Source organism: Lemur catta, chromosome 23 (assembly GCF_020740605.2).
Source record: "Lemur catta isolate mLemCat1 chromosome 23, mLemCat1.pri, whole genome shotgun sequence".
NCBI classification, from domain to species: Eukaryota; Metazoa; Chordata; class Mammalia; order Primates; family Lemuridae; genus Lemur; species Lemur catta.
The window spans coordinates 4,680,603-4,701,904 of record NC_059150.1 but is presented as its reverse complement, the minus strand read 5'-3'; the positions used below and the strand labels follow the sequence as shown (position 1 = coordinate 4,701,904).

Genomic DNA, 21,302 nt, shown 5'->3' with positions numbered 1-21,302 from the left:
TCACTGCAAGTTTGGTGCGGACACAAAAGAGCTGCTTCTCTCGCCCGCAGCCTCCCTGCACTGCCCTCCAGCAGCCCCCGGCCCTCCAGCCAACCGAACAAAAAGCCCAAGCCCAGCAATGCGTGAAGGAGTGAATGGGTGAGACCCTCCCTGGTGACGTCCCACCAGACAGATGGCAACAGTTGCCCCACACCAGTTGCAAGCCTCCTTTCATCCTTCTCCTAGTCGCCAAGGAGAAAGGCCTCCATCCCTCCTCCGAGCCAGCGCAAAGACGGGGCGGGGGAGGGGTGGGCTGCCAGGCATCAGGGAGGTGAGAGGGGAACCGACGCTGCGGGTTTGGCTGGAAAACAAAAAGTTTGTTGAAAGCGCTGGCGCAGGGGCCAGCCTGCCCATCTGTCCTCCTTTGGGGAAGCTCTGCCCCCACGCTCCTCCTCGGCTCCTGGCCAGCTCTGTACAGAGCCAGGGCCCCTGGGAAGGGAGACCTCGGCATGGGGCGGCAACGCTAAGCCGCTGTAGTTTGGGGCTTTGTGCTTTGAGGCTTTCATTAAGCAAAAAATCCCTTGACCTAGTGTTGTTTTGCCTCTTCAGAAATAGGGTCCAATGGAAAATCCAAGGCCTCCGGGACAGGTGGAGAGTAGTGGGATCCGGGGGCTCCGCGAATCAATAATAAAGTTTGCGGCCTTGTTCCAGAATGGGATTCTGTCAAAATCATCCACACGTGTCCCCAGACTTTAAGAAGCTAGGTGTCCGAAGACTCACCTTCCAATCTCAGCGCACTGTCTGCTTGTCCTGTAATTCTGGGCAAGTCTTCTGGGTTGTCTGAGTCCTACTTTCCTCTCTGTAAACTGGGAGTCAAAACACCCAGCAGCCCCTGCGTCCTAGCACGGTGGAGAGGAAGCTGACCTCCATCAATGCTCTGTCAACAGGAGAGGCTTCGGAAATACAAGGCTTTCCTCTCAACTCCCCCATGCCCATAGCTCCCACGAGGTGGAGTGGGCACGGCACTTTAGACATTTTTCAAAGTACTTCCCATCTATTATTTCATGAGGCAACTGAGACTAGAAAGGTCTAAGGCAGCGTAAAGATTTTTTTTAAAGAGCGGGGTGGGGGTTGAGCTAAGGCATATCACCTTCCCCGCCAGCCTCCTGGACCTCAGTTTTTCTGTCTCCCTTTTCCTTCTGCCTTCCAACATCAGTCCAGCCTGACTTGGGAGGATTATAGGGGAACTCTGGGTTAAGGTGCTAAAAGACCTCTCGATAAATTCAAAATAAAAGGGAACCTTTCCCTATGTCTCAAAACAGTCAAAGGTGTGGCAGAGTTATGACTCTGAGGCCATAGGCATGCATTCTTGTGGGCTGAACTCCCCGGTTGCTCTTTCTGCATAAGGGCTGAGCTGGTGGTGCTGGGGTCAGCATGGGGAGGGGGCCACGGAGCATGGGGGAGCAGAGTGGCTGCTGAGAGAACACAGGGAATGGCAGGAAGCTCTCCTCCAAACTGGCTTCAGGCCCTGCTCTTCTGCCCACCCACCTCACTCCCTGTTGTTTGCGCTGGACAAGGGGCCAAGGGGCCAGTGTTCAGAGGTGGTTTGGGTTCCTTCCCTGGGCATAAGATATAATAACAAAGATGTGTTAGCTGCAAAGGCATTTCTCAAAACGTGTCTCTTTCCCAATCCTTGCTCAAGCTAACTTCATCCATCTGTGATCGTTTCCATTTGTCTAACAACTATCTGAGCACTCACTTATATATATCATTCTGTGTAATTCCCTTACTTTGCATTTAATCCCATGTAGTCAGTGTTTTAGGCACTTTCCTGTATAATTATCCTGTCACCTCCTTTGAACTGGCAACACCCTGAGTACCAATCCCTGTTCTCTTTCCTTTGCCCTCCCCTCACCCTGTGCCTCTCACAAGGACTCCTCTCTGCAGGTAAGAGGGCTCTCCCGGTAGGACACCCATTGCCTGCCAGACCAAAGGCTGAAAACTCAAAACCATGAAAATGTCTTTCAAGCTGCCATTTGCAGCTGGCCCTGTGTTAGACCCCAGATATGGCCCATGGACTTCAAGGCCAGCATTGATCCACATCAATCTGTCACATTCAAAAAGCACTCTAATCTTAACAAGCGCTTTTACATCCTGTTCCACCCCTTCTGGTATTTTTGACTCTCATCCTAGGACACAATCAGTGCTCCGTTTATATTTTTCCCTGGGAAGTGCCACAGGAGAAGCCTATTGGTCAAGCAGTAATTATGACAGGGAGATTATTTTCCTTTTGTGAAAACAAGAGAAGCCACTGGGACCTAAGCCTCCACCCTGAGCTGGCCCGTAAGAAAGGAAGTGGGTCACAATGAACACAAGGGGTTCCTGTGTTTTGCACCAGGGCTGGGAAATCCACAGCTGAAATTCCTGATTAGGGTGAAGCAATCCCTCTGGCTGGTCAGTCTATATAGGATTGGGATTTCCGCAACTGGAAGGAGGCAAAGGGCAAAGGAAAGAGAGACGGTCCCCTGAGGAGTCTAGACTACCTGGTCTCCTCAGTCCTTTTTGTTTCAGCGTCATGCCCCGGTACTGTGTTAGAGGCAGATGCTGCGTGTATATTGAGCGACATCAGAGGTGATCTCTAGGACCTTATATTCAAGCTGAAATATGACATAAAAACAAAAAAGACACCCATGGAAGACACACATGCATACCACCATATACGGGAATGAGGGAGGAAGCAGCTACTTCTTGCTATAAAAGCCAATCAGCTTTTTAAAAATCACTTAAGACTAGGACAAAGGGCAAAGATTTCACAGAGGAGAGGCATAGAAGAAACCCTGGGTATAGTTTTCCCTTAATATTTCTTTTCTTTTCTTTTCTTTTTTCTTCATTTATCCAGCCAGTTCTGGATTTGTGCCTGACTGCCACTTACTAGCAGTGTGCCCACAGGTAATTTGCTTAACCTTCCCTGAGCCTGTTTCTCCCTCTGTAGTCTAAGGGTAATATTTAATAGTATCAACGCTATAGAGTGGCTCTGAAGATTCAATGAGGTGTATATGGTAAGTGCTCACTAATGCTATTTATTATTGCCTTATTCAGATAGCACATCACAAACACAAAGACAGAAAAGGATTAAAGCAGTAACATTCCCATTCACTTGTTTATAATATTATTGAGAACCTACTATGTGCAAAGCCATGTGCAAGCACTGCAGATACAATAGAGTCTCAGAGCAGGCAGGTTCTGGTTCCACGGAGCCAGCAGCCTAGCAGGGAGACAGAAATTAAATAATCATGCAGATGAGCGTATCATTTCAACTGAAATGGAGAAACCAGGACCAAAAATACTGCCCTGCCTCCCTGGAAAGAGCAGCCAGGGAGAAACCTGTGGCAATGTTTGTCTCTGCACCGAGCTGGCTGGGGCTGGGGAGTCTTGGTGAGGATGGGGAATGCATAGTTGTTTCAGGGAAGGAAATGGGGGAAATAGAATCTTTGCCAAGATCTCCCCATGTACTCTTGGCCTTTGCCTCAGGAGGCAATGCCAGCCATTTCATGGCAGGTGGACAGTGCAGGGTAACCTACCCGTACCACCTGGGCTTCTCATGTAGGATTAAAGTCCAAGGTGGCCAGGCCTTTGCCCGGAGGTCCTTGGGGTGACCCACACTTCGGGCTCTGATCCCACCCTTTTCTCCCTGGAAAGAATTGAGGTTGATAGCTTGGGACATTCTGTTTATGAAATGACCCCATTCCAACCTGACCCAGCAGAAGCTCCTGTCCTGCTCTGAAGCCTTCTTCCTCCCTGGGCCCACTACTGGTTACAAGTTCTCAGAAAGGCAGGTGTCAGGAGGCAGCTGCGGCTTGTGGTCGATTCTCCCCAGATACAGGAGCTCCAGCCTCCCCCACACCCACTGCCATTGGCTAACAGGAAGCCAAAACAGACTCCCTCTCCCCGCCCTCAGCTGCCCCGGCCGGCAAATAAAGAGAGTACAGGAAACACCTGGAGAGCAGGCAGCTGGCAAAGGACGGCTCTGCCCAGGAGAAGAATGGGTTTGTGGGGAGGAGTTAGGCTTGCGAGGAGCTGGGGGAGGGGGTCAGGCGCTTAATTGCGCTTCTCTTGGCACCCACCAGCTGCTGAGAACGAACAGCTGAGTTGCTCAAATGCACCAGCCCCTCCACCCCCACAGGCAGTAAAGGGATCATCCCTTTACTCCAGCACCAGCTTTCCTAGGGCCAAGACAAGACCAGTCATACAGGAAAGACTCCTCAGAAGGCTTATGCCTTCTCAGCCTCAGCCAGAGATTCTGAACCTCTTTGGACCATAAAACTTTAAACTCGTGGTCCGGGCATGAGGACAGAATCCTTGAGCGATACATCAGCCCATGTAATGTGAAAGTTCATTCCAAAGATAAGTCTCATTAATTTCCGAACTTATTTATCTAGATGTCCATCCATATCTGTCCATTCACTGCTTATTATCTCAAGTTGTGGTTTAACGTGGAATAGGTTTAACCAAGAAAATCAAACGAAACCCTGCCATTGGCATCCCCCCAAGAACAAGTTCACTAGTGTGTAGACTATGTCCTGGGAACTGTGCATGCAGGTGGGCTGAGCTTACAGGGCTCCTTCATCCCTTCTTAGGAAACTCCCAAAGAGGGCGCTTTCCCTGTTAGGTTCAGAGTAGGGGGATGTGGGATGCAGTGAGGAGGGGTACTTGCCCCACAGCTACCACAGTTTGTTAGACCCATATCTTTTCATTCAACAGCCAGTGTACTTAGGCCTGCTCCATGCCTGAGTGGTGGACAGACACAAGGGGGTTAAAAAAAGAAATAGAAAACAATGGTTCCTGCTGTAGAGGCACAAGTGGCAACAGTTGGAGATGAGACATGGGCTTGCAGAGCCTCCAGACATCAACCCAAAGCAACACATGAAGACATGCTGACTGCTTTTGTTATAAAAATATGAACAGTAATAAACCATGTGCATGCATCATTAAGGGGCTCTGAAGTAAGAAATATGTCATGAAAGTGTGAGTAGTTTTAAACCATAGGTATAAATGTTGAAAAGCCCTGAAATAAGAATGTATACAGAGGACAAGGGAAGGCATTCTGAAGAGGCAGCAGTGGAAGGAAAAGGCATAGACTCTGGAGACAAGAGAACCGAGGTTTTAAACGTGTTTCCACCCCTTCCCCCTTCTAGTTACTGGGGCTCTGCTTTCTGCATCTGTGACTGTGAGCTCGCAGTATCTCAGCATGCTTGTGGAGAGTACATTAGAGACACTGTGTAGAAGGCATGAGGCAGAGAACCTAGCAATAGTAGGTGTGCAGCATATAATAGCTGCTCAGATCCTAAAAGAAAATGGTTTTGTTCCAAGTAAATTGACAGAGTAGAGAAACTTTTGGGCAGAACTGCAAGGAAAGGAAAGCAGGAGAGAATTTGACAAGGTGAGGGGTTCTGGCATGGTTTGGCTGTTACACAGGGAGTTTGGGGTTGGAAAGATTGGGAGAGCCTTGAATTCCCATCTTAGGGATTCAGAATGTTGAAGAAAGGCAACAGAAAGTGAATGGCATGATGAAAATGGAGTTTGTGGCTGTCCCAGGATGCTGGCCCGGTCTTGGTGGCGGGACAGGGCGGGCGAGAAGGAGGCTGTTGTTTTTTGAGTGTGTTGGGGCAAGACCTGGACTATGTGCTGGCAGGAAATGGAACAGCAGAATGAAAGAATTCTTTCCGTTCCATTTGAAAACGGAAATGGAATGGTAAGAGGTAAGTTAGCACAAGTGACTCATTTTACAGATGAGAAAACTGAGGCTCAGAGTGGGGAAGGGAGCAGTCCAAGATGTCAAAGATATCTATTACTAGTCATGTCAGCCCTGAAGCTAGGCCCCTATTTCCCAACCCCTAGGCCCAGTGCTATTTCCATTACCGCACAGCTAGCTGGCCTCCAACATAGACGGCGGAAAGGAGGATTTCTCTGGACAGGATCAGCGTTCAGTAGCTGTGGAATCTATTCTCCCTTTCCTGCTGCCTAGGGCAGAGCCCTTTCCTAGCCATAGGTAGCCCTACCTTCAGGGTAAACCCATTTAGGGAGTTAATTGATAACTAAGGCTCTCTTACATCGTGATTCAAAGTGTGTCCACCCCCCTCTAAGTGACATTTACATTTCAATGGCAGGTGCTTAAAGACCTAAGAGCCTGCAAGATTCAAAGGACTGAGTTTTCTCCAGGTGTGGTCACAGGTTTCCAGTGACTCCCAGCTGCTTTGAGCTGGGACTCATTGGCCAACCCTGAATGGGCTTGATTTTTTTCCTTCTACCCTGATCTAAATCCTTTTCATGTATTCGCCTCCAGACTTGGCAACTTTGACATTCATTCTTTCAACCAATGTTCACTGACACCTACCAAGTACCAGGCACTACTCAGGCAAGGTCCCTGGCCTACATTCTAGCTGTCAATTCAGAGTTGTAAGAACTGAGTGTCATGGGAACTCAAGGGAAGGCCACATGTCCCAGGCTGTGAAGGGGAGATGTTCCTGAAAAATTGCCCAGAAAAGGTGGCCTGAATCTTGAAGACAAGAATTAACCAGGCAAAAGTAGGTGGGACATTCCTTGAGCAAAGGCCCAGAGGCTGCTGTCCCAAGCACAGGTTAATGGGCACTAGTTGAGGGTGGGAAGAGCTGCTTTTTGTTTAATTCTTGAGGGGAAGCAGAGGCTGCTTGTGTGCCTTCAATTCTATAAGGAACTTACCAGAATGCCCCTTCCTAGAGATTGTGGCCCTGGGGACAGCCTGCTACCGATATCCCCACTGCAGAGCCTCACTCCTAGTATGGGAGTGGGGTCGGAAATTCCCAAATCCCATTCCCAGGTGGCCCCAGGTGCATCATGGGTCACAAATTGGGGGCACATGCAGATATATACTTTAAAAAACAGTGTTTAGCACTTTAAAAAAACTAGTTTCCATCATTAGAGTTTAGAGAGATGTCAAACAAAAGTCTACATTTCAGACTGCTCTTGAAAAATCTCAATATCTGGTACCACTGGTCTCTCATGATGACAGTAGACTAGAGCTAAGTAGGGGGACCCTTTTCAGACAGGGATTTGATCTCACTCCCCAAGTCTGCCGGAGCTTCTGTCCAGTTAGCCTCACTCATCTACTGCCTGGTCCCACCCTCGCTCCCCTGGTGCCCATTGGACTTTAAATAGCCCTTCCCTGGTGGTGCTGGTAAATAAAACAGCCCTTGCTCCAACCCACCAGCTATTACCTCCTCTTATCTGATGTGCTCCAGGCAGCCTGTCCGGTTTACTGGACAAGGGTTGAATCAAGGCCCATTCTTGTTTACGGGAATGGGGTGGGGAGTGGCAGAGCCACTGGGAACAAAATGAGCAGCCCAGAGAATCAGGCTCCCATCAGGGGAAAGATCAGCTGAACATCCAGGACACACTCGTTTATATAAGATCGTTATCCATGGCCCTGGGAGCCTCTTCGATTGAGCTCAAACTTTTTTTCTCGCCAGCTTTGCAAAGAAGTGAAGAGAAAGCCACACAGCTCGGGCTTGTCCTTCTCAGCGTCCCCATTTATTTCTCTTCTGGGAAGGGAAAACACGTGGGTGTGAGTCCACAATGGTCAGAAAGGAGGTAAGCAAAGTTGCTGTTGGAAACTCCTTTCCCTACTCACTGTGTGTGTAAATGAGCACGTAGCCCAGGTTAGTGTTAATCCCGCAAGCAGACCAGCGGAGCCAATGGGTCAAAGCTGCCCTGTGGCCTGCTAATGAGGTCAGATGCCTAGCAATGATACTGCACACTTCCCCGCAGGAATGACAGAGGTCAGACGTGAGTTCATTCAGTCAGCAATCATTCGTTCACTCTGTAAGTGCCTACTATGGGCTGCATATGACTCTAGGAAGGGCTTTCGGACTGTGTGGATTTTTAAACAGAGGATTGAGAATCATCTTTGTGGGGGAGAGGCCACAGGCTGCTTGGCTGGTGTTAACTGCAGCCATTCTTGAGGGTACTAGTAGGTACTATTACTTTAATAATGGTTTCCTGCCACCAGTATGCCAGCGTGTCCCTCATCTCAGGACCAATTCAGAGTCCTTGGAGAGGTTAAGTTCTGCTTGGAACAACAATTCTCATTTTATTGAGTACTTAAATGTGCCAGGACTATTCTAAGTAGTTTCTGGATCTCATCGAATCTTCATAACATTTTGAAATAGGTTCTATTCTTAATTCCATTTTACAAATGAAGAAATTGAGGTCTGGCTGGTAAGTAGGTGGTAGAGCTGAGATTAGAACTCCCCAGGTGGCCTGACGCCACACAGCCTGAGCGCCTAACCTCCTTGCCGACTGCCTCACTGTGCTTGGAAACTGAAATCTTATCAGGCAAGAGTCTGACCCAGGCAAGAGAAGATTATTACTTACTCTACCTCCCAGTCCAAATTACCTTTCAGTCCGACTAATTGAAAATAATGAAATAATGGTGCTAATTTGCCCTCCAGTGATTGCCAGGATAATGGGGATGATTTAGAATTAAAAGCTGAAGAAAGGAACAGCAGTCATTTAATCCAGCCCCCTAATTTTGAAGCTGGGAAAAGCTGCGGGGTTTGTCCAAACTCACACAGCTAGTTAGCAAGGAGAACCGGGACCACAACCCATGTGTTCTCCCTCCCAGTGCAGAATTCTTTGTTGGAACAGGGATGCCGGTACTGGCCTGGAAGCCAGGACACTTGAGTCTTCACTATCTTTCCTTACCACAGACTGCTATAGGAGCAGATGTCAGACCCGCAGAAGTGGGTTTCTTCCTCCTGGGGCTTGTTTGTGGCAGCATCAAGGACTGCCCCACCCAGAATCCTTATCAGGAGCCAGGATGGGCTCTTAATCTGCAGCTCACAGGCCATGGTCAACACACTCTGGGGAGGTATGTTATCATCCCAAAACAGCTGACCAAGCACAGGTCTCCAGGCTGGCAGTGTTTACCAAGAGGGGGAGCTGGAAGCAGAACGGACCAACCAATGCCTCGTCCCTGACCACGGGAAAGCCACCAACTGCTAGTCTTCAAGCAATTCAAGGCCAGACCTCTTATATTCCCAGCTGGCCAAAGAGTGCCCTCCACTTCTACTGAAATTGGTCAGAGCTAAAATAAATAACACATTGCTTGATCACAGAACACTCTCATGTAAATAGAGGGATTATTATTCAACCTTAAGATGAATCTGTCATTCTGTGGTTTCCCTGGCTTGTCCCCTCAGCTTCCAGACAACCTCCCCTGAATTTCAATCTTGCCACTTAACAGTGAAATATCCTTCATAGTAGGGCCTTTTAGGAAAGAAGAAGATAGATGATGACTTTGTACCAAATACCCAAAAGAGAACAGCACAGCAGGATGGGCAAAATTCCTCAACCCCAGCCCTGTCCTTACGTCTAAAAAAGTAGGTCCTTTTAAACAAGTGCCTGGGACATTTTTGTATTAGAAACCACAAATGAAAATGGGACTATTCCTTTAAATAACAACCCCTTGAGACAAGTGGATCTCAATAACTAAATTCCATTTATGATACAGATGACCTGACCCCATCCCTGGCTCTCCTAGCCTCCTCAAGCAATACGAGCATACCACACACCACCTCCCTGGGCTACCTCTGACTTAGCACACCCAGAACAAACTGCACTTTCGTTGATAAAGGTCATGGAGGTATGAAATGAAGTGTGTGTATGTGAGCATGTGTACACACACCACTGTGTATGAGTCAACACGCTTAAAATTGAGTGTGAAGACAGCCCACCTATGGTCAAGAAAAAAATTAGTCCAGGTCAAAAATGTACTTGTGACCTCAGTGGGCACAGCTGAGCCTGTGTCAGGACTTCATGGAAAGAACCCAAAAGTCAGGGATAATGTAGACAGTTCTTATTTCATATATAGCCAAAAGGAGTTATGAATTTGTAACAAACCTCCAGCTCTCACACCAGTTTTTGCTGCCAGAAGTAGCTGTTCTTTAGCTACTTCGTGGCAATGTTATTCAGCTCTAGTGCATAGATCCTGGGGCCCAACTGATCTTATCTAAGAAGACAAGTATGGCAAGTAGCAAATGGCAGCCCCAGAGACGACAAGAGAGCCTTTAGTAGGAATTGCAAACAATCCTGCCTCAGTCTGGGAGGGTTCATTATCCCTTGCTTACCCGGATTGGTCTGTGAGAGGCAGGCTGTCTTAATTACTTTTCATATTTTCAGTGTGTGGCACTTACCGACAATACATGCTTGCTACATAAATGAATGCCTGAGTCAGTGAGTGCATGAGTGAAAACTAAGGACCACCAAGAACAGGATGTGTAAGGTGGAGACCTGGCTAGACTAAGGAACACTGATTAAAAGAACCCTGCTATTTCTAGCACTTTCACAGGGAACTGTTAGAATATGCGTTAAAGGAGGAAAGTAAGGGGCTACTTCCTAGGGAACAGGGCATGCCCGGAAATGGCCCAGCCACACAACTAGATCTTTCTTTTGTCCCACCCACATGCTATAGGTTGTTTGAGTACAACTGAAGAGAAATACTATGAAATGCAAAGACAGGATTTGGATCTGAGAGGGAAATGCAAATTAGCAATGTGGAAATTTTATCTTCTTTACACCACACCAGTTCATCTGCTACATTTTTATTGAAATAACAAAAAAAAGGTGTACATTTGTCCATAAGCTGTACATTCTTCCATATAAAAACACTATTATACAATTAGTAACCTTTGCCTTTTCTGTCAGAATAGCTTACAAACGTACTACTATTATTTATTTTTACTTAATAGGAGAGATAGGCCTGCTCAACAGTCTGGCTCTGGGGTCTGGTTGTTTTTAAAGTGAACATCAAAAAGAAGAGAAGAGAGAAAAGATTAAGCATGAGACCATGAGGCTGCTTCCAAAAAGGCAGGGACCTGTTTGCAGACAAGATGCAAGAACACAACCTGCAGTAATTCACAGCTTTGTTTCAACCCACAGGCCAGAGCATTAGCTCTTAGGTCTGTGGGCCCAAAGTTAGCTTTAAAACAGTGAGGACCAGGAGCAGGGTCTGGGGAAGACAGCATGAAATCTGGGAAGTTGGAAAGGAGGCAGGACTGAGGGGAATAGGTAGGGAGGTAGGTAAATAGCACCTTTGAATCGAAATTGAGTAGTTAAGAAATCCCAGAAAGGGGACTGGCTGTGGGGAGGAGAACTTGGGTGCAGAGGAAGGGGTCGGGGGAAGACTCCTCACTAAGGGGCAACAGCAGGAGGGAAGCCAGGTGGACCAGATGCTCTGGCTCTGTCCTTCTTAAGGTGATTCAGTTTGGGAAACTCTGAGGCCTTCTGAGGACCCCTACCAATGTCACCAAGGAACTGAAGGAAGGGGTTTTCTTCCCAGTGTAGTTTTCCATTTTTCTCCAACCCACAACAGTAAATATTGCACAAGTCTACAGACAAATTTGGATTGTACTGAGAGAGACAGCAACCTCTCCCACTGGTGCTCAGAGCACCAAGGAGAAAAAACAGTGCCTAAGGTTTGGCTTTTAGTGTCAGCCCTGTAAGAATACCAAGTAGTCTTGCAGAACTTGGGGCACTCTCCCATTCAGCCAAGGAATACCTGCAAGGCCGACCAGCCAGCCATAATCCCAAGGAGAGCAGGAGAGATGGTTCCCTAAGCCCACCAGGGCACCAGGAGGTTCTGAGAGCCAGGTCTCCAGACCCTCTTGGAATCCAGGGGGCGTATTGCACAGTGACTGAGAACTGCCTAGAAAATAGCTCCATGACCCAATCAGATGGGGAGAGGAGAGGCGAGGGTTAGAGAGGAGTGTTGTGCTTTTGAAAAGAAGGCAGTAATAAAGGACCTGGAGTTCCCTGTAGCTTTTGAGCCACCTCTCAAAGGGACAATGGCAGCAGCATCAAGACTTTCATGTGGTTCCAAAAAGAAGAGTTTTGGCCAAAAAACATCCCCAGTGGATACTCTTTGGGTCCCAAAATTCCATTGCAAATCACCCCCCAAATTATACACACAAAGCAGCACATAGCAAAGCAAAGGTTTTGTGCAGAGTTCCCTTCGGTTCTAACCCCAATAACCTCCAACCCCTGCCTTACATCCCCCCCCCACCAAAAAACAAAAAAACCCAAAAAGCTTTAGATTCCTGGCTGGGAAGCAATGTCTACAGGCCCCTGAGGGTAGAATTAGAAACAAGTCATGATTTCAAGAAAAGCTGCCTAGGGCAGAAGGAATTCGAGAGGCCTTTTCACTCTCTGCCCAGGATCTCATTAGAAAAATAAAAGACAAGATTAGGCAACATAGTATTATTTCAGTCCAGGCTTGAATGCCCCTGAGTAAGAGAGGAACCAGGGATGCCAGTGTCCTGGTGGGGAGAGAGAGGGGTTTGGACTCAGCCTCTCTTCCCCTCCCAGGGCAGATCTGACCTCTCTCATTCACAGTTGCTAACCTAGCTTGCTCCCTCTCACGTCTTCCTGGGGTGCCAGCCAGGCTTCTCCCACCTCACCTGGCTAGGCCCCCCCTCGCTGCTCCTCCGCCCACAGGCAGGCACTGGCTCACAGACTCAAGCGCACAACAGTTCTCTCCAAAGGCACCTGGGGAGGCCACTTCCAAGCAGCTCCCTTTAAGGATTTTTTTCTTAAAAAAATCTTTTGGTTTTTTTTTTTCCTCCTCTTTTCTTAAAAAAACATAATATATATAATATAAATAGCTCTTCATTTAAAAATAGTTCCCCAGGTTGAGGTATGTGGTGGGCTGTTGTCACGGCAGAATGAGTACAGTAGAGTGCCAGGGTGGGGCGGCAGGGGTCTAACTGGAGACCGCCATCATGTAGTTCTTTGAGGGGCTGCTCCTGCCCAGCAGCATCTGGTTCTTGCAGGTGAGGAGCCCGTAGGAGGCGGCCACAGGGGCCTCTTCGTACAAGACACAGATGGAGCCATCCTCCCCGATGCGGTAGGACACCTCATAGGGGTCCACCCACAGGGTCAGCTCGCTGGGCAGCAGCTGGTGCAGCTGGGGCTGGCTGAGTCCGATCTGGCTGGCCACCTTGCTGATGATGGGGTCCATCTTGTGGTTGATGCGGATGCAGCGGTAGCCGGAGCCCTTGGACGGCTTCTCGGGAAACCAGTGGTGTTTGTAGTGCTCTGTGGAGACAGAATAAGGGATAGACGCCCTGGTTAGAGCAGCGGAGCCATGGAAACTACCACAAGGCGCAGGGGACGGTGAATGGTTAGGAGGAGGGGAAGGGGCCCAGTGATTTTAAATAAGGGAAGTGGAGTCTCCTGAGTTTCAGGACCCTCTTGCCACTAGCAGAGAAAATTTTATGGGAGCTTGGAGAGACCTGCCCCCCACTTCCAGGAGAGGGGTATGTGTGTATATTGGGAGGAGATCCCAGAGCTCTGGGGGACACTCTAGTGGCCGGCGTACTGCTTCTGGCACATCCCCAGTTTAAGAAGGGAAGGGTGTGACTGGGGCTGGCATGTCCAGGCAAGGCCTCTGGAGACCTGTGAGCCGACGGCTCAACGCCACCAACGCTGCCAACACTGTTGGGCCCACAGCAAGTCACTGGGCCTTCCACCCTGTAACAAGTGGCCCCTGCTGCCTCTTTCGAAGCAGTCGGAGACCCTTAGCAGTAGCGAAGGGAGTAGAAACGGGGTTGTTTTGATGAAACATGTCTTCCTCAGAAGCGGGATCTGTGTGGGCACGCTCAGAGATGGCTACCGCTTTCCAGGGCTGCCGGCAGCCGGCTAGAAACAGCTGGGTTTCTCTCCCCAGCCAGAGGTGCTTATCTCTCGTCCCGCGGCCCACTCCCCCGCCGCGCCCCCAGCACACGCCCGCAGAGGACGTTCCTAGCTACCGGGCCATCTCCGCACCACAGTAGGTGGCGGATGGCTAAGGGGGGCCAAAAAGAACACAAAGGCGGCCCAGATTCCAACTTCCAGCAAGTTAACAACCGGCAGACTGCCTCGGGCACAGCGCAGCCCGGAAGGAAGAACCACGCTGGGGACTCCAAGTTGTGGAGAAGGCTCAGATGCGCCGCCTTCTCCCGTAAGGACCTCTCGGCCAGCAGGGCTTTGTCGCCCACAACATCCGTCAGGGGTCTCAAGATCTCAAGGGTCCAGCGAGGGCGATGAGACGAGACCGCACTCAGACCAGCAGGTACCCCCTCTTCCGGGACACAGCCGACTCGGAATGGCACTCCAGGACCAGGGTCTGCGCCCCTGGGAACGTGGAGGGGCGCGCTCAGCAACAACATCCACAAACCGAGACCAGAGCGCAGGGCCGGGGAGGGGAGACACCCAGGGAAGAGGGGACCGTGAGCCGCCCCGGGATCGGAGGAGGCAACTGAGTCCCGGAGCTGCGCGCTTGGGCGACTCTGCCCCAGGAGTAGGGGAAAGACGGCCCTGGCAGGGAGGGGACCGAGCCCCGGTGGCGCCAGGCCCCTCGGCGAGCGCTCACCTGTTAGTGCCTCCTGGAGCGCCCCGCTGAAAACCTTAAGTCTCTGCTCACTCACGCAGCCCCGAGTTCTCAGGAGGCTGGAGAGGAAGCCCACGGCGGCGGCGATCTCTGGGAGCATGTCGGTCCCCTTCCCGTGGCTCATGTCGTGCGCGGCTCAGCAAGCGGTGGCGGCTGGGAGCGGGGAGAGGTCTCCGGTGGGACGTGCGTGTCCGCGAGCCTCTGCCGGCCTGGCCGCTGCTAGGGCTCTGCCGGGACTTCCCTCGGGCCGGCCTTTCATACTGTCCCCGGCGGCGGCGCCCATTGGCCGCAGCCAGCGGATGGGGGCTGTCCTGACCCGCCCCGGCCCGCCCCGCGTGCTGGCGTTCGCCTCCCCCTCCCGTCCCGCTGTCCCCCCGCCGCGGCCGCCACCGCCTCCTCGGCGCTGAGGTCATTGCACGCTGACGTCAGTGCTGGGAACCTGCGCGGGGCTCCCGAGCCGAGGGAGGCGGGCGGAGAGCTCTGGGCGGAGGGAAGGGGAGACCTGCGTGCTCCTCGCCCGGCAGGCCCCCCTCGCTTCTCCGCCCATCCTTCAAGGTTCGGGTTAGAGCCCGCCGCCTCCGAGAAGCCTTCGCTGACACCACCTCTCCCAAGCGTTCCCCTTTTCTGACTCCCACTACATTTTTCAGCCACACACTGTCAGAACCACTCGCCAGGACGCTTTGTCACCATTTTACCCCTTTGCCATGTTTCTTAACTAATCAGAATGAATTTCTCTTGGCTCTTTGGAAATGGGGACTAAGTCTTCTATTTATTTCCATAATATTAATAATAATTCCGCCTCCCCCAACAAGTTCTGCTCTTCCTCTACAGCAATGCCTTTTTTCTTGCTTAGAAACACACAAGTCTCACCTATTTGTCCGGGTTTGCGGGGAGTGTTGTAAGACTTTTCTGTCCCCTCAAGTTATTTTTCTAGTTCTCACTTTCCTTTAAGTGCCAAATTTTTTGAAGCAGTGGTCCGCTCTCGACTGTACATATTTTCCCACTCACCCCCTCCTGCTCCCTACTCCCCCGCCCTCTTCCTTCCTCATTGTGGACTGAAGCTTTTGTAAATACCCGCTCCTCAGCAGGGAAAACCCAGCCTCAGTCTCCCTCTTCTACACTGAGGGCCTGGCACCATCACAGGTACTTGCTAGATGTCTGTTGAATGGGAATAACTTCTCACCAACATCACACAGCCTAGCACGGGGTCTGGCATACATAGATGCCCTGTATTTGTTAAACGATTCAAACCCAGTGGCCTCCATGAATTCCTATTTTCCTTGAACTCTGGACCCTCTGACCACCTTCTGGAAGCAGTCTCCCTGTGCTTGTCCTTGACACTGTGTCCCAGGCTTCTCTGCCCCCTCTCCTGGTTGTGCCGGCCCTGGATCCCTTCCTGTGTCCCCCCCCCCCCGCGCCCGGACACGCATACCCCTCATTCTCCACACTACATCCCCTCAGTCCTCTTTTTTCTTTCCTCTTCCTTTCCTCAGAAAGATCCTGTTCATGTAGTCCATTTTGACGTTTACTTTTTTACAGAATTTCTCTTCTGCACAGTCTGTCCTCATGTCCTTCCACCCTGCTCCTCTTCCCACCTACTCTGTCCCTTCCCTTGGATGTCCAGCCACCACCTCAATGTCCACCTAAGCCCACCGACTTCTCCAAAGCCGGCTCCCTTCCTGGTCTCCATTTCCGTCAGAGACACCAGCATTTTCCCAGTCACTCCACCCAGAAGACTCTTTAGCCTCTCCTAGCACTTTGCTCCTCAGACCCAGTCCCCAAACCCATTGCTTCTTCCTGTCTGGATGATTGCAGTGGACTCTGTCCAATCCCATGCCCAAACCACCCACCCTCCCACTGTGAGTAGAGTTGTCTTCCTAAAGGACTGTACTCGCTTGCTCTTCTCTTGCTCAGACCATTCTGAAACATCTCCTTCCCTGTCTGTCCATTAGATTAAGTCTGGAACTCTTTGCCTAGTAGTTAAGACCTTCATAATTTAGCCCCACTTACCTTTTTAGGTTTCTGGCTCTTTGTGCTCCAGGGTCACTCTCCTCACTGTCGTCTAAGTATCGCAGCAGCTCTACAGCCCATTTGTCTCAACATTTTGCCCCTGATCCCCATCTGTGCCCTGGAACACGGTCCCCATTCCATGCATGTCCATGGCTCATGGTCTTGTCTCCTGGGTAGCTCACCACCTCCTTCCCACCCCTCTCAATCCCCGCACTCCCCAGGCACAGCTTAAGCCTGGTCTTCCGCCTTAGAAAGCTATGCTGGCGGTTCTATCAATGCTGAGTTAACATTATCTACACCATTCACTGGGCATTTATAATCTATCGTTTGGTATTGTTACGATCCTTTTAGAGGGTGACATCTCAACAACAGTTTGTGAGTTACTTGAAAACTGGCTACGATGTTCATATGTCCCACATTTCCAGGACAATTCAGATTTCAAATATTCTACTCTACTGTTTTGTGTAACTCATCAAAATGCCCTGGAATTCTGATACTTTGCCATTAAATATATCTCTTCTGTGGTCACTTCACCAGTTCCGCCCCAGGAGCTGGATCAGGCCAGAGGAGACTATTATCTCTGCTCGTTAAGGGGAAAAAAATTTTGTTACAGGAAACAGGGTTGACACTGAAAACAAGATAACCCAGAGATGCATCAAACCAAAGAGACCAGGTGTCAGCAAGGCCGGAATTGACCAAGGGCAACCACCAAGGAAGTCAGTGAAATGGGTCGGGGTATAGAGAGCTATAAAGGGGTCATTCAGCACCTAAATCTGAAAATACTTGCCATGTCTTTGTAAGTGTGTCTTTGACAGGGGTGTGGTGTTCTGGGCCTTACATCCCCTGTAACCAGAATTGATGAAAAAAGTCTTTTGACCATCACCTGTTTGTTTGCTTAGAAGTCTGTCCTTATGTAGTTTTTATATCATTCACCAGACCACACAGTGAGTTCCCAGTAGAGCCAGGATTGGGAACAAATTTGCAGACTTCAAATATGGTGCCCTTTTCATTAGACCATGGAGCCCTTATGCCACTGTTGCCATGGCCCACGGTCCCAACAAGCTGTCAGTATAGATGACGACAATGCACTGGATGGGACAGGAGCCGGGAGGCTATAACCCCTTGTCTCCAGTGCTCAAGGTGTGTCAGCCTCACCTGGTTGGGCCTGAGGGGACTTGGCTTGGTTGCCTCTCAAATTTCTGACCACAGGTAGAAACCTGAGGTTGAGCAAAACTGGTGATTAGTTTGTGAACTTTGTTTAGCACAGAGATGATCCATAGAACCAGAAGGCAGTTCCCTACTTTCTCATCCCTGTTTCTTTCTACACATAAGTCTAGGGAGAGGAAGCTTAAATTATCCCACATTCGAAGTTCCAACGTCAATATGTAGTGTAATTGTACCCAGCTCAGAATTTAGGTTCCAAATCCGTTTCTTATAAAGCCAAATACATTACAGTAGTCTCAATTATTTTGATATTTCCTGAAACTGCATTTAAATTGCTAGGAGCAGGATTCTTAGAAACTCAAAGTCAAGATTTCCCTTTGCACGTTGCCCTTTGCACGTTGCACACACACCCTCACACACACACACACACACACACACACACACACACACACACACACACACACTTTCCTTGGTATAACCAAGGTGTAGTTTGAGCATCAGGATAAGGTGAGAGGGTCCATCTCTCCCTCTCCACCTCTTCTTCCTGCTCCTCTTCCTCCCCTTCCTGCCCCTCCTCTTTCTCCTCACTCTTTCCTTTCTCCCTCCACCCTCACCCTGAGGGCCTTGAGTTGAGTTTTGAATTTTAAATGTGGATGCACTCTGCTGACCTGGGACTCCTCCCACTGAAGAGGGGGCATGGTGGTGCTGGAAGTGAGGGTGGACTTCAGCTCGTGCCTCATCTGAACCAGAAAATTCTGTGCTGTGTAACCCCAGACCCACTGGCTCTTCCAGTCCTGGTTGCCCATCTCACCCACTTGCATGGCCTACCCGTGTGGCACACTTGACCCACAGCATTCCAAACTGCTGTCCTCAGACCAAATTCCCACCCAGAACCGGGTCTCTCTCCTCAGGCCTCCGCACTGTCCCTGTCTGTGGGGTTAGCCGCAGGCTCCGCTCTCCACTTCCCAGCCAGGAGCAGCCAGGTCACTGTATGTGATTTCTATCTTTCCCAGTGCCCTGCTGGGCCTGAGGGGACTTGGCTCGGTTGCCTCTCAAATTTCTGACCACAAGTAGAAACCTGAGGTTGGGCGAAGCGGATTTGCAAGCAGAGGCTGGGTTGAGATATCCTGGGAGGATACCATCAGCTCACTCATATGCCATGCAGTGTGTGTTTTCTGTGTGTGTGCGTGTGTGTGTGCAACGTGGCAGACAGGGCAGTATGCATATCTGAGTGAGCATATGTACCTAAATGTGCATGTGCTCTGATGCTTGTGGATGGGGGGAATACACAGACATGTTAGCAAATGTCAGTAGGCACCTATAATAGTATTTGTTAAAGAAGGTCATTTTGTGAAATGTGGGCGTTTGGTGGGATATACATTTTGGTGGAGCATGTCTGAGTGTGGCTGGTGCAGATGCTAATTTGATCTTTCCTCTTTACAGACCTCATTGGTGACAACTTTGCTGAGCTGCCCAGAGTTGATAAGAAACATCACCCAGGGAGGACCAGATGCCTCTTCCTCGTTTCCTAATCAGGGTGGAAATACTGCTAAATATATTCATAACTCTTTGCAAACATCATTGGGTAATGTCCAGGACATCTTTTAGGGTTCCCTGTTATCTTCTCACAAAGTTTTGCCTTTCAAGGTCAGCTCTAGACCAGCCAGTCTGGGAATTATTCTTTAGAATCAGAAAGAAAAATCAAGAACAGAAAAAAAATGACATTGTCTCTAAAACCTGCTAATGAGGACTGCAGGAAAGTGAGGATGTTAGCTACTTTAAAAACTTCTGTTTTTATCCCCTTCCCCCCACCCCAAAGCGAACTGAGAGGAGGGACAGAAATAGACAGTGCAAAGATGATTAGGGTTGAGGGTAAGAGGAAGACTACCCATCGAGACTAAAGGAAGTCTTGGTAAAATATAAATAAGCAAAGGGCTTTCTGAATAGGTCACAACAATTTTTAAGTCCCTGAGGACCCTTTTTGAGAAACTATTGAGGGCTAGAGGAGAGTCTGAGAGCTAAAAAATAACCCATTTTACCACTTGCTCTGAAGATAGAAGAAGCAAAAGAAGATTCAATTGTACAAAAAGCATTTAAATTAGGCAACAGAACTTTCTGATACAAAAGTGAGCATCAAGGATGTGTTAAACAAGATGCCTGCTCCAGCCAGGACTCAGACACTCCTAGGGACAGGGCATCTTCACAGTAGGGGGTGAAAATGGCCACAGAGAGTGGCAGGGTGAAGGCTGCAGGCTCAAGATGGCATCTAACCTGGAAAGTATCAGGCTACCCACGTGATTTCCAGGTGATGAGCAGAAATAGCCATGACAGGTGCAGGCTTCACTTGTTGCCACCAACATGGGAGCCCACCAGACACCCAGTGGCCAAAAACTCAGGGCCTCTCTGTGCCCTGGGCTCACCCACAGGCAAGCTCGCAAATATAAGAGGGTCTGGTTCTCCACAGTGCAGCCTTTGGATTTCTTATCAGTTTGCTGAACCCTCTCTCCTGAATCCCATCCATGTAGCTCAGAAGTCACAATTTGGAAGCCTACAAGGCAGAGCTGATCATAGATATGTATTGTTTGGCCTGCATAGTATTTAAGCATTTTAAAAATTAGTTGTCAACATTTAACTATTAGGAAATGTTAAAATAAAAAAATATCTAGAATTGTGATTTCTCTTTAAAAACCAGAATATCTATTAACACTGGTCCCACACTCCTGTTTGGCAATGACCAGCCCCTAAGATAGGGAGTATGTCCTCCAGTTCACCACAGTCTCCACCATTCTCTATCGCATCCCTGCTGAGGCCAAGTGGGAGTTGCCATTTATTATGGGTGTGTGCTGGGTTTTTTTATTACACTCAATCCTCACTTGCCTTGATCCTAGAGGTATTTGAATTTGCACCTCCTGATAAAGAATAAATCTCAGACCTTCATCTCTAATCCCACATTTACTACTGAGCTCCCAACTCTTTTTTTCTCCAATTGAGAACTGGACATCTTTGAAATATTTTTCTGGTATTTCAGTCTCAACATGTAACAAATCAACATGCTTTTCTCCCTCTTCTTGCTTCTGATTCTATTTCTCCCAATAGCATTGCCCTTCTTTTTCTGCTTTAAAAACCTTCAATGTCTTCCCATTGCCTGTGGCACTAATTAAAAGTCTCTCCTCTGGCCTTCAAGTCACTACATACTGAGGGAAATCTTAGGACAGTAATTCCAATCACCTGGAGAGCTTGATGAAAATTCACATCAAGCAGATTCCCCCTGAGATTCTGATTCAGTAGTTCGAGGTGGGATCCGGGTATATGCATTTGTAATGAGACCTACGCCATTCTGATGAAGCGGCCACTCAGCACACCCTGTCTTAGAGCCACTCTTAGAGCACCGGGCCCACAGTTACCTGATGTGTCTGCCAGACACCATGAGCTGCTCCATCCTTTCTCATCCCTACGATGATTCCCCCATCCACCCTCCCTTGCTGCAGCACCTGACGCACAACTGATGTCTGAACTGAGTGGCGGGGGCAGGCCCATGCAACAGGTGGGACACGCAGGCCTTTACCTCTGGCCAGATTTCTGAAGGCAGCCTCCTGCCACCTCAGAGAGACCTTTAATAGCCAGAGGTCTATTTTAGAAGAGCAAACAGTAGTCCCCCTAAACATGAGGCTTCTTTGATTTCAAGATA

General features: G+C 49.3%; 1 protein-coding gene and 1 long non-coding RNA gene across 2 annotated transcripts; one reads left to right on the top strand and one right to left on the bottom strand.

Annotated features, from left to right (window-relative positions):
* LOC123626981 lies at positions 1 to 9,119 on the top strand. The gene is made up of 4 exons (XR_006731087.1): positions 1 to 138; positions 2,879 to 2,928; positions 7,485 to 7,605; positions 8,724 to 9,119. It is a non-coding gene; the product is annotated as an uncharacterized LOC123626981 (long non-coding RNA).
* A 1,481-nt stretch (positions 9,120 to 10,600) lies between these two features.
* On the bottom strand, positions 10,601 to 14,698 carry BTG2 (BTG anti-proliferation factor 2). Its single transcript, XM_045536287.1, has 2 exons — positions 14,423 to 14,698; positions 10,601 to 13,107 (listed from the first exon to the last, which is right to left on the bottom strand). The coding sequence occupies exons 1-2, from the start codon at positions 14,562 to 14,564 to the stop codon at positions 12,773 to 12,775; spliced, it is 477 nt and encodes a 158-aa protein (XP_045392243.1). The 5' UTR covers positions 14,565 to 14,698; the 3' UTR covers positions 10,601 to 12,772.
* Between the last annotated feature and the right edge of the window lie 6,604 nt (positions 14,699 to 21,302).

Coding starts and splice junctions, on each gene's coding strand:
- BTG2 (XM_045536287.1), bottom strand. CDS start 14,564: ATGAGCCACGGGAAGGGGACCGACATGCTCCCAGAGATCGCCGCCGCC. Junction 13,108..14,422: donor GCTCCAGGAGGCACTAACAG/GTGAGCGCTCGC, acceptor CTGTCTCCACAG/AGCACTACAAACACCACTGG.